This window comes from Nannospalax galili, unplaced genomic scaffold (genome assembly GCF_000622305.1).
Source record: "Nannospalax galili isolate Female #2095 unplaced genomic scaffold, S.galili_v1.0 scaffold1871, whole genome shotgun sequence".
NCBI lineage: Eukaryota > Metazoa > Chordata > Mammalia > Rodentia > Spalacidae > Nannospalax > Nannospalax galili.
In genome coordinates this window covers 238,064-250,804 of record NW_008330293.1, presented here as the reverse complement: position 1 = coordinate 250,804, position 12,741 = coordinate 238,064, and the positions used below count along the sequence as shown (strand labels likewise).

The window sequence follows — 12,741 nt, the reverse complement described above, 5'->3', positions numbered from 1 at the left end:
CTCCGCATGGCGCGCTGGCTCGGCGTCCGGGTCCCGCCGCTCCTTCCCGGCCGCGTGCAGCCGAGCGGCCTCCAGCTTTAAGGGCGGGGCCCGCGGGGCCACCACCGGGGCCTCCGCCCACGCCGCGAGGGCGCTGCCCGGCCACTGTCCCCAGGGACCCAGCGTGCTCCGCTAAGGACCGGTCCCTCGGCTCGCCATCGCCGACCACCGCCCAGAGGTCCGCCCAAGAAAACACGCGACCAGGTTCATATCCACACGGTTTTATTACAAAACAAGCAACAAGACAGGTTTTGAAAATTACGATTTGCTGCATACCAACTAGGAGACACACAAAACAAGCTAAAGTTTCGGGGCACTCGGCGCCGGGACGCGCAGGCGCAAAGTGCGTGTGCCACCTTCCCGGGCAGAGCGACGCCACACCGTGTGCCAGACGTTCGCTCTATTCAAACTGCCCGGTGGGAGTGACTAATCGACTCACACAAAGAGAAATAATAAAGTTAAACAAAGTGCACATGGGAAAACCAATTTCCAAAATGCTGTCACGGCCACCAGACGACTAGTTGGTGAACACTGAAGGGAAGCTTATCAAGTCTCACTGTTCAACTACTGATATGCGATGTATTCAGTCATTTTGGGCCTTACAAGAGCACGTTTGTATTCTGAAAGGAGGCAAAACCAGCTACTGCCTCCAATAAGTGAAGAAGCTGGACTTTAAATCTCTCCAGGAGCTCAGCACTCTACTTGGAAGGACAGGTGTGACTGAACTGCCAGGGCCTAAGGTTACTCTCCAGGGTATTGACTTCTATCTCCTCACAGAAAGAGAAAGATGGACTATTTCCTGACTTTGAATAAGCAAGTCCATCAAAGCTCTCAAGGGCAGGGGAGGGTGAGCCCTTTGGCTATAGAGAAAACTACCCCAAATCCTATCACACACAGAGGGTCAAGACTACCTCAGAAGCCTCAAAGAAGAGGCCAACCCAGAGAAAGCCTTTATTCCACAGAGAAAACAGTACCTTTTGTAATTCAGAAAACCCTTCTCAGGGATGCCCCAGCCTAGGCACTTAACCTACAAGGCACCACCAGTCTTATTTTCTCCATGGGGTTCCATTTTACACATTGAAGACTAAATGTGTCAGTCATTCATGCACCATCTTTGGCTCATGATAAAAGGATGTGATAGACACAGCCGGGTGGTGCACACCTTTAGTCCCAGCTAAACCAAGAGGATCTCTCAGATTGAGGCCAAGCCTGGTCTACAGAGCAAATTCCAAGCCAGCTGGGGTTACAGGGAGACTATGTCTCAAAACACAAATAATGTGACAGAATGTAGTGGCAGCTGCTTGTAATCCCAACACTCGGGAGACAGGCAGGAGGATTACCAGTTCAAGGCCAGCCTGGGCTACACAGCAAGATACAAACAAAAAGGCCAGAATAAAATTGGCCAGAACGTAGGAAATATGAATAGAAAGGGAACACTGAAATAAAATCTGAAAAATCTGAACGCTGCTAGACCTCATGAAAGATAATTTATTCCTCAAACACTGAAACTATATTAACAGTGTTCTAATTTGAAATTCCCAAGTATTTGCCAGTTAGAGTCAATGAAAGAAAATCTTTGCTTTCCCTTTATCACCATAAAGTGGATTATGTTTAATCCAGCACATTCTCAAAACCGAACCTACTGAATAAGAAACCTATCAACTTACTATAGCAACCAGTCAACTCAGTTTATAAGACAGCTGGACACATCTCGCAGTTTGAACACCAGAAGATGACAACATTTCCATGAGTCAGGGAACATTTAAAACCTGTTCAGGGGTTCCTAATTTATTTTTATTAGTTCCCCATCTCACTTTGAGCAATTCTGTTGACTAAAGAATTTTCATGAGAAAAATCTGAAGTTGAAACCAGAGACAAAGGCTTTAAGAATTTGGATTTGTTGAGCCAGCACTCCAGAGGCAGATCTCTGTGAGCTGGAGGCCAGACCACATAGTGAGTTCCAGGTTAGCCATGGCTACATAGAGGGGGAAAAAATTAAAAAAAAAAAGAATTTGGACTGGCTTCTTAAAGTCATATTATTTGAAACAGGGTTGTAACCTGTGTCACTTGTAAATTAATAATTCCCAAGCCAAAAAGTTCCAAGTACTAAAGTACACAAGAGTTTTCATTTTTTAAGGGGACAGAAAGATGGGGGTGGGAGAGAGGCAGAGACAGATAGAGGCAGACAGACAGAGAAAGGCCCAGTGAACTTCAGTTTTTAGACCAGGACCACAGGCCAAGCTGAAGAGGAGGACAGCTCCAAGGCAGTGTGGCCAGGAGTCCTTGATTTCACAGGGGCATTTGCAATGTCCCCCAGAAAGAACACACTTCATCTCTGGCCACCACAGAGCATCACAGGTCTGTTGGCTTGTGTATTAGCTACAGACACAAAGAGTGGTGGTTCATGTAAATAAAAATGCCTCCTAGTCCCTTCTGATAGCCACAGATTTCTAATTAAAAATATAATTAACTGATCTGCTGCTAAAAGTTACTGCAAGCAGTAAGCCACATCCTCTCTCCTTTTAGGAAGCTGATTTTGGTGGTAGTTCACAGAAGCCATACAGATGAAAAGCCAGGAAGGGCACTGGAAATAGTATCTTGCCCAATGGAAGAAACTACATCCTAAAATTGGGTGAGAAACTCAATCTTCTGGGCTCTTCTGAAACCTAGGAAATCCCTAGCCAACAGCTTTGAGTCTCTGATTCAATTTCTTTATACCCAATTTTCATTCTATCTTTAAAAAATCATCTTTGTATCTTCCCACTGATAAGCACATAGCATCGTATCTGACTTGGGGTTTGAGTTACAAGAACACGCACATGGCTCCATTCAAACACCAACACAAAGGATAAAAAGCAAATCAGCCAGGGTGCAGATGCACTGCCCTTAACAATTAGACAAACAAAACAGCTGTAAGATTGGATTTGCCAAAACAGAGCCTTTCTTCAGGCTAGAAAACATGGACCAAAGAAGCTTAGTGGGGATAAACTATCACCCATCTCTTCTCAGCCCCTGCCTCTCAGAGACTCTCTCTCTATCTCTCTCTCTCTCTCTCTCTCTCTCTCACACACACACACACACACACATACATGAATCATTGTACACACACCATCCCCACACACTCAAATAACGTGGTTTCGAGGGAAATGTCTGACTGGTCTCCACTGTCCTAACATTTAACTTTGATAACCCCATCCTCAGAGCCTGACACAAAAACTGAACTAGTGGATCTGTCACTGACATCTACAGCATTTGGGGTCCCAAAGAATCAAAAGGCCAGAGTAATTCCCACAAGTGGCTATGGCTGTGGCAGCTGAATTATCCTTCATGAGTCATAAGAGATCCTGTCTCTTCCCCTAGGGGCGCTCCTGGGGGAGCTACCTTGGTAGACATTGTGAGGTTCAACGTCCACCTCCCCTAGATTCTAACACTACCTCTCAGAATGGATCCTGGAACCTAGGTCTCCTGTACCCTGATGCCTTTCAGTTGGGTTGACAACCAACGGCCTGTACCCCAGACTTCAGCCAGTAAATAGGGGGCAAATGAAACCGGCTCTGGGTCTGAGAGTGTGTATGCAGACTGAAAACAAAACCAAGAAAAGAAAAACACAAGGAAATTATACAGCGGCTTAAAACTAATTCTTCACCAGAAGACCCTGGGAGCATTCAAGGGACAGTGGAGCACACCTGTGGGTCTAACCTATCGACTTTCTCAAATTACATACACTGCATCAATAATACCAAAATCCAAAGCCAGCTGGATGGGCCATACCCACTGTGAGTGCCATTGGCCTCTGTCCACCAAGGCTGAGACTCTGAGGCATGGTCCCTTCCTCCTGCCTGCCATGACACTGTCCATCACACATCAGAGGTCCGGATGTTTTCATCATCAAGGTTGAACACAAATGGCTTCTCCTTGGGGTGTTGGGGCTCCGATCTGTGCCGCACACGGGAACTCGCCAGCACCCCTGTGGCATTGCCCCCCCCAGGCATGAACAAAGAGTCCTGTGGAGCCTCCTCTGCTGGAAGCAGCTTTTCCCCCGCCTGGGGGACAGGTGTCCAGGGCTGCCAGGAGGAGGCCACAGAAGGGGCCTTGCACAGGGCTTTCTTTTCTTCCACTGGTGGCTGCCTCCTGGACAAGACAGAGTTAGGCCCACTTGCAAGGCTGGAGCTTCCAGGTCGAGTCAAAGAAATGGATCTAGAAAAGGATGCTTCCTAAAAACAAGAAGAAAAACACAAGGGTCTTTCCTCGAAGTGTTTACCCTGGAGTCCCTAGAGGAGTACACCCCGTATCACCACCTCCCACTCCAGGGACACTCAGCTACCAAAATGAAGAAGGTGCAAAGAGGCACTGCATCTGCAGCTCCAGCTCCTCAGGAGACTTAAGTCAGGAGTTCAGGGCTAGCCTGGGCAATGCAGCAAGACCCCCCCCATTTCAAAAATAACTGTACACAAGTAAATAAAAATAAACACCCAGCAGCATTCACGGCACATCTGCCTAGGACTGAGACTTGGAGGGTACACCAGAAACTTCGTATCTCTGTCCAACCTAACCTCATGTCTTCCAGAAAACCAGAAAGAGGAAAAAAAAAAAATTGTACCCAAGTTAATAAAAGGAGAAAAACAAGTGAGCCAGCCGGGCCGCCTGCCTACATAACCAAATGAAACACACCCATTCAAGTTGACACAGGCACTGAGAGGAAGTGACTTACTCTGGGGTGGCACTTGAGGGCCTGGACAGCTGCCCCAATCTCCTTAATCCAGCTGTGCATGTCTTCAGGGCTGTCTGCCTGCAAAACATCCACAGCACTTACACAAATTTTTGGCATGTGACTTCAGCTCCTAAGTCTCTGGCTCAACTCTGAGTTCATAAAATCACACCATTCGAGTTGGGAGGGACCTTGGAAACCATCTAGTCCAGAGACTTGCAGACATCTGAGACATTTTCCCCTGCAATATCTCACTTGACACCCAGTAAGTAAAACTGCTCAAATAGGAGTTGGCCTGAAGAGGGAGAGGAGTTGGGCAGGGAGGGCCTAGTGCCCTGTCCGCTGCTGAAGGTCATCGGCCCCTCTGAAGAACAGCAGAGACTCCCTAGTTTCCTAGATTTACCCAAAAGGAACATGAGGCACCAAAGGCCAAATCTCGAGGTTTATGTCTGGTCTAGATTCCAGCTTCCTATTCCCCACAGAGTCATCCCTCCACTAACCATCTGACCAGAAGACTCCAACTTTAAATTCCATTAAAGCAACTCCCTCCACAAACCCTCCAAGGTGTATATGACTGTGTGTCTTGTCAACAGAAACGGCTTGGGCCTTTCTCAAAGCACAAGCTACGTGGAGCTATCCTGAAAATTCACCCAGTCTCAGAATTAGAGCTAAGCCCAAGAACTTGGAAGGCAGTGCTGAGTGAAGTACTTCCCCTAAAACCAACCTCTTCGCCCCAGAAGGGGGCAGCAGCTGCTCTATTTAAAAAAGAAGGCGTGGTCCTGCAGGCGTTTTGGAGTGCCTCCCAGCTGAAGGAAGGAGCTCAAAGATGGTTTACAGGGGACCCTAAGCAGGGTTACACAGGGTGGCAGTGGCAGTCACAAAGTTGAGAACAGCACTGAGTCCCTCTGTCTCCAGCACCAAAACTCAGTGCTTGTGTGTGTGTGCGCCTGTGCAGACAAGTGTGCAACACCACACTCCGCCCCGAAGTCCTCCTAGACGCCCTCTTCCTGTTCAGGACCACTTTGTCTCTGTGGGGCTTTTGTTTGTTGTTTTCTGTCAAACTTGCATTGCTCTCCCTCCTGCCGTCCCCAAGCATAGCACAGCCTCCTTGCTTAGCTGCCTGCAGCTCACACCAAGAGGCACCAGGTCAGGAGTGTGTCAAAGGCCTGCAGGGCCTGCACTTTTACTTATTCTCCACTTGATTCCACTTATCTGACAATCTGAAAGTTTCCCAAGGAAAAGATACATCCATCCCCCGTCCAAAAGGATAACCAGGGTTAGGTCTCCAAACTTTTACCAAGACCAGAGGTGGCCTGTTCCCTAGGGAGACCTATGAGGAAGATTAAATGAGTTGTTAGGTAAAGCTGTTTGAACAGGACCGGGTTACATGGGGGTCTGCCGGGCCCTGGGGGCAAAAAAAAAAAAAAAAAAATTTTAAAAAAAAAAAAAAAAAAAAAAAAAAAAAAAGACCATTTTTACCATTATATAGTAGGAGGGAAGCAAATTAAACCTTAACTTTTACCATCATGGATTTATTCGCCGTCCTCTTCCTGCACTGCCTTTCATCATATAAACTTAGCCTGAAGGGTCACAGGCTGGGCTGGAGCTCAGCGGCAGAGCATTTGCCTAGCAAGTGGCTTTTGCACTCAGTCCCAAAACAAAGAGTATCTCAAAGCACCAAGTTGTCAGGATCAAATGGGGAAACATTTGTAGGGAAAAGTTTACTATGAATTTGAAAGAAGCAGATATTACAATTGATCACACACGAAAAGAAAGAGTATTATTTTATAGAACCTATTAGTTCTGACCACTGTTTTAAAATTTTATTTAAAAGCTATTTTTAGGGGGCTGGAGAGATGGTCCAGTGGGTAAGAGCACTTGTTGTACAAGCAAGAGAGCCTGAGTCTGAGTCCACGGAACCCATGTGAATGTAGAGCATGGCTGCACACGCCTGTAACCCCGTCCTGGGGGCAGACAGGCCAGTCCTGGGGCACACTGACCCGCCAGCCTAGCAGAAATGATAAGCTCCAGGTTCAATGAGCGGCCCTTCTCAAAAATAAGGTGGGGAGCAACACAGAAAGGCACAGCGGCCTCCTCCGGCCTCTGCGAGCACGACTGACTGACAGAGGGACCGTTACTTCGACTTTATCTCAAAAAGGAACAAAATGAGCAAGAGATGCCAAGGAAACGTTTCGTTTACCAATAATCAATTTTGAGCTTCAGAGAAAAACAGAACTTCGGAAAACTCATCTCTAACTCCATGAGCTCAACACCTTTCCATATTTAATGACTCAACTAATGATATTAGTGGTGATATAATGAGTGTGACATTTTAAATATCCCACAATGAAATGTGTCAACATTTCAAGGCTCTGCACAGCTTGAGGAAAGTAGTACTTTCAGAACAACGAATAAAAACTCTGGGTGAAGAGTATCTATCCAGATGGCGACTGGTGGATCTTAGCAGAAGCATATGAAAATTTATTGATAAGGCCTGAGACTCCACCTTGCACCAAAACGTTAAGAAATCACCACTTCTCAAGTTCTGGTAAGAAACAGAGAAGAATACTGTCAATCACCTAAAGAGGATGTCAAAATAGTGCTTTTTTCCGAATACGTATTTGTGCAAGGCCAGATTTTCAAGTTCTTCAATGAAAGTAACACACGGCTACAGACAGAATTCCAAAGTGGCTGCAGGAATTCTACGGCCTTCTTCTAAGTCACTGAAGAGATTGCAGAAATAAAAAATAACACTACTCTGCTAGTTTTGGAAGTATATTTATTTTCATAAGCTATTTTGTTAGCATATCAAGAGTTTATAGCTGCTGCCTCTAGATGAATAAATAAATATGTTTAATGATTTTTTTCACCTCTTTTTTTTTTTTTTGAGTCAGGTGCTGCACAGATCTGACCATCGTTCTCTGCTTCCTGGTTGTGACTGAAATTTGCTGTCCCTTCCCTGTAGGCTGGGCCCCAGCCCTCTGGAAGCACAAGCCAAAATAAAGCTTTCTTTCTTAAGCTGCTTTTAGCCATGGTATTTTATCACAGCAACAGGAAAGTACCCAACCCGCTAACCCTGTCTTCCCTCACACCTGCTTGCCTTGGGGTGATGGGTGTCATCAGCCAATAAGAAGTTCAGTCAAACTTCTAGGCTAATCCTTGTCTCTCCCTTCACACAACTAACCCTCAAGTCCTCATGTCCTGGTCAACCTCTTCGGTATCTCTCAAATGGTCCACTTTCCCTCATCCATCTAAATTCAACCTTCCTTTATCCATCACCTAAATCCTCATCACAGCCTCCAACCTGGCCTCTCTAGTCCAGCCCTGCCCTTTTCCCATCTGTCCCCCACAGTGACCAAGGCCAGCTGTCTCCGGGGTCATTAGGGTTGGAGTTGAGTTTTTCATCTCCATTTTATAAATATGGAAAAGAAAACTCTGAAAATTAAGTAAGTTGCCAAATACAGACAAATCTCTTACAGGCAAATCTGAGCAAGCTGTTGCTCTCGCTGAACCTCTGACTCTAGGGACCAAGTACACACACATTTGTTAACAAGGCAGCCAGGGTGATGTGGCTCTCTGGCCCTCGATGCACAGACTCCCTCATTGCTCTCCACTCCCTCCTCCCAGGCTCTTGCCATGGTGCTCTTGACTGGCGCTCTCTTCCCTTGACCCTTCTAGGCACCATCTCCTTCCAGACAATTTCCCCACCTCCCTTTCTCAAGGGGACCATGGCAGATGGTCCCACTCTAATGATTCCAGTGATCACTGTTTTTCTGGGGCTTTGCTTTGGTTTTGTTTTGTTGTTTTTTATCCCATAGTCCCCTTTGGGGAGCTTGTTTCATGCTGGTAAATGTATTGGATCCTTCCTTTCTGTATCTCATGCAGGAATCTCCTAACTTCCTAGATCTTAGTTCAATCTGTACATGCTAAGGGTTAGTCTCCGTGCAGCTCTGGGTCATTCCTCCACCTGCACAGTATCACACAGCACAATGCAGGGCAGCCCTGGCAAACTTCCCCATGCCTCCCTACTCCACTCCCTCCCCACCCCAGCATGTGCTTGCTATTAACTACCAATTACTGAGCTAAAACTTTGTCTTAGCTTCAAGATCAGTTCTGTCTAAGTCAGTGTTCCCGGCCCAGACCATGCCAGACCCCCACCGTACTCCATAAATATCAAGATCAGTTCCATCTAAGTCGGTGTTCCCAGCCCAGACCCTGACTGTACTCCCTAAATATCTACTGCTTAACTAGAAACTGGTACAAATACAGCTCCTTCCTTGTACCCGAGTGGCAAAGGCACTGGATGGCTAAATAACTAGAAGGGCACAGAGACCCTCTCCACAGTCCCACCTGCTCCTAAGTGTCCCCTCTGCCAGCTCTTCTTAGCATGCTTGTCCCAGTGAGTGTGGTCTGAAGATGCCCAAGTCTGCCAGCATGCCTGCTAGACTCAAGTGGGAAAACAATGCAGACACAAGACCTGTTGCCCAAGAATCGAGAGAGAGCTCTCATCCCTTTGTGGAAGGGAGGGCATTCAGTGGGGAAAAGAGAAGAAAAGGAGGTAGGAAGCCTCAAAAATTCCACTTGGTAGGGCTGCATCTAAGCCAGCATCTCCACACCACATTTAGGGCTAGGAATCCTGCAACAGCACCATACTGGGGATCAGTGTTCTTGGGCTCCTGGAGAGCCCGGGCTGAGAACTTAGCCTGGATGTTTAGGTCCTGCTTGGAAACCTGCCTGGTTAACTGTGTGAGTTCATAACAGGTTGTGGGCCCCAGAACAGGCACAAGGGGAGCTATCCCTGTGCAGCTGGCTCTGCACCTGAGCCCACACAAGCCTCTGTGCTTCTGTCTTTCTGCACACAGTGATGTCCATACACAGGCAGGAATTATAAATACCCTCCAGAGAGAAGTGAAATCACCCCACAGTTCTCCTTTCTCTGCTTGGATGGAGCCCAGCAGCTGGGTGCAACTGCTACGGGCACATGTTCTCCAGCACAGCAGCTTGACCTGCTTGAGTTATTCTATGGTGGGGAAGCTTCTAGTAGGCATCCTACTTAGGATGAACTGGGAGACTGACTGACTGGAGTTTCTAAATTTACCATTGAGAAACTTCAAACAAAAGACAAGAGAAAATATTGGTCTCGGGATGAGCATATTACCTGTATGTAGAATGTCCTGGAGCTGGTTATGATTTCAAACAGGTTGTCCCTCATTAAGAGATCACTAGGCAGAGAAAAAGGAAAAATGTTACCAGGCATTGTGAGTGTTCCTCCAGTCTTCAAATTATTGAGTGAGGCAACTCAAGACTCTCTCCATTCCACAGCTAAGGAAACCCAGTCTGAGAATTTCAGTGATATCTCTGTCCAAGGTGTGAAAGCTCAAACCCAGGTTGGATTACAGAGTCCACATCACCTGCTTCTTCTAAGGGAGCTAGCGCTCTATCCCTAAACCCGGCTTCCCCAGGCAGCACCTCCCTCCACAGCTCTGAGCTCTTGGCCTCAGGGCACTGGCACAGAAACTACAGGGGAACAAAGATAAGTGAGTGACTCTAAGATCTGCTTCTGGGGAAACTCCAACGGCCAGTAAATGTTTTTAAAGTGTTCAACAAGCTTAACCATCAGGGAAATGCAAATTAAAAATACTTTGAGGGTTAGAGAGATGGCTCAGTGGTTAAGAATTCTTGCAGAAGATCCAGGTTTGAATCCCAACACCCACAGAGCAGCTAGCAATCATCCATAACTTCAGTTCCGGGGACTCAGACACCCTCTTCTGGTCTGTGGGCATTGCATGACAGGTGTACTTACATACATGCAGACATAACACTCATACAGATTTTTTTTTAAAGTACTTTGAGATCCATCTCATCCTAGTCAGAATAACCCACACTAAGAAGGCAACACATGCCGGCAAAGATGTGGGAAAAGGAGCCCAGGGTTGCTAGTGGTAGGAGCATAAACTAATGCAGCCACTATGGAAATCAGTCTGGAAGTTCCTCAGTAAACTACAAATAAAACTGCCACATGATCCATTTCTACTGGTTCTGGGCATACCCAAAGGACCGTGTATCTGGCCACCAAGATATTTACATGCCCATGTTTTTTCCTGTACTATTCAAAATAGCAAGAAGCTAGAATTGGCCTCAATGTTCTCCAACAGATGGAGAGATAGGAAAATGGTACATAGACATGATGGAATTTTATTTGATTGTAAAGAAAAATAAAGTCATGAAACTTGCAGAAAAATAGATGGAACTGGAAATAATTATTGTATTAAGCAAAGTAGCCCAGACTTAGAAAGACTAAACCCATGTGTCTTCTGTCACACGCAGATCCTAGACTTTAATTTAAACACACATACACACCCACACACACACACACACACACACACACACACACACGCACGCACGCACGCACGCAGGCATGCACGCACGCACGAGGAGGGTAATCAGTCATGAAACTAGAAAGGGGACCAATTCAAACACACATACACACACACACACACACACACACACACACACACACGCACGCACGCACGCAGGCATGCACGCACGCACGAGGAGGGTAATCAGTCATGAAACTAGAAAGGGGACCAGGAAGCCAGGCAAGATGGCTCAGTGGCTGAAGGTTCTTGTCACAGGCCACCAAGACCAACAACCTGAGTTGGATCCCCAGGACCCCCAAGATAGAAAGATGCATTTCCTACAAGCTGTCTTCTTACATCCACAGCACAATTTTAAGAATAGTTTGCTTTCACTGAGAAAAAAGATCTGCTTCTGGGGTCTGAGTGTAGCCCATGGTGGACCGCTCAGCACCAAAACCAAACAGACAAGCTTCACACTGGGTGTGGACTCTTTCAAGGGAGAGGACAAGAAGCCACTGATCTGGAGACAAATCTGAATCTGAAACCATGATTAGTGCCTGTTGTGTGCGTCCAGTCACTGTAGGAACGGTAGGAGGGACTCCTAACTGCTACCAGGAAGAGCACCCAGGAGACAAGGCTAGCAATCAGATGCTGGCAAGACTGTACTCCATGCCAACAGACTTGTTCCAAGGAAGGGCTGATCACAGGCAGGAAAGTCTTCCTGAAGACAGACGCCGCATGGCCAGTGGCTCACACTGCAGGCAGACAAGGGACTAGTGGGGCACAGATCTGGCACAAACTCCACAAAGGTATTTGGGTCACGTTATAGATGCCAGTCTTTGCAGCCCTATGTGTAGAGTGGGAATGAGAAGACCTTTGCTGCTGGTCCATGAAAGGCAGCAGAGGGCGCCCAGCATAACGTACAGCGCTGGACGCATATTCCACCAAATGCTGGTGCTGCTTTCCAGTTTCTTAATGGCTCTACTCTGGTTAAACGTTCTAGTTTTTCTTTTCATGAGTGTTTTATTTGCATATTATATGTGTACAACGTGCATATAATGCCTGTGGAGGCCAGAAGAGGGCACTGGATCCCTGGAACAGGAGTTAAGGACCAGCAACCATTTGAGTGCTGGGAATTGAACCCGGATCCTCTGCAAGAGCAGCCAGTGCTGGGCCATCTCTCCAGCGCTGGCTAAATGTTTAATCTAAATGATTCTTGCATATGCAGTGCAATCCGATGGTCCACCACTGAGGAGGTGAAACAAAGCAGGTAGGAAGTCCCTCCCCTTTCACATCCACTGCCCAGGCAGCATGCTGCCTTGCTATGCAATTCCACTAAACAGCAGTCATTGATGACCAGAGGTCCTGAGGTCTGATAGTCCAGAGAGGCCAACACCATTAACACAGGCGAAGCCACCAAGCCACTTCCTTCCCTGTGGGTTCCAACTCCCTGACTTAAGTTCAGTGTGACTCTGACAGAGTTAGACTTAGGATAAAATTAAACCCTGCCCTGGCTCTCCAAGTTTCCCAGGATACCCAGGTGGCCTCCAATCTGCACAGTTCCTCTAGGTCAGAAACAATTAAGGATCTCCAATGACCCAGTCATGTCGAGTTCTGCCCCCTGCCTCCCTCTGG

At 47.0% G+C, this 12,741-nt stretch overlaps 2 protein-coding genes across 6 annotated transcripts in view; both read right to left on the bottom strand.

The window, feature by feature from the left end:
- Positions 1-313, bottom strand: part of Htra4 (HtrA serine peptidase 4) — a 13,246-nt gene extending 12,933 nt beyond the window's left edge. The window contains exon 1 of the mRNA XM_029568522.1: positions 16-313. Coding sequence (XP_029424382.1) covers positions 16-313 — 298 coding nt within the window. The remainder of the gene's footprint in view (positions 1-15) is intronic.
- Positions 314-492: 179 nt separating this feature from the next.
- The window catches only part of Plekha2 (pleckstrin homology domain containing A2), a 56,528-nt gene continuing 44,279 nt past the window's right edge, over positions 493-12,741 (bottom strand). For all 5 annotated transcript variants that reach the window (XM_017800722.2, XM_008843309.3, XM_017800720.2 and 2 more), the window contains exons 10-12: positions 9,906-9,969; positions 4,751-4,828; positions 493-4,253 (exon numbers count right to left, since the gene is read on the bottom strand). In XM_017800722.2, coding sequence (XP_017656211.1) covers positions 3,897-4,253; positions 4,751-4,828; positions 9,906-9,969 — 499 coding nt within the window. In that variant the 3' untranslated portion in view covers positions 493-3,896. The remainder of the gene's footprint in view (positions 4,254-4,750; positions 4,829-9,905; positions 9,970-12,741) is intronic.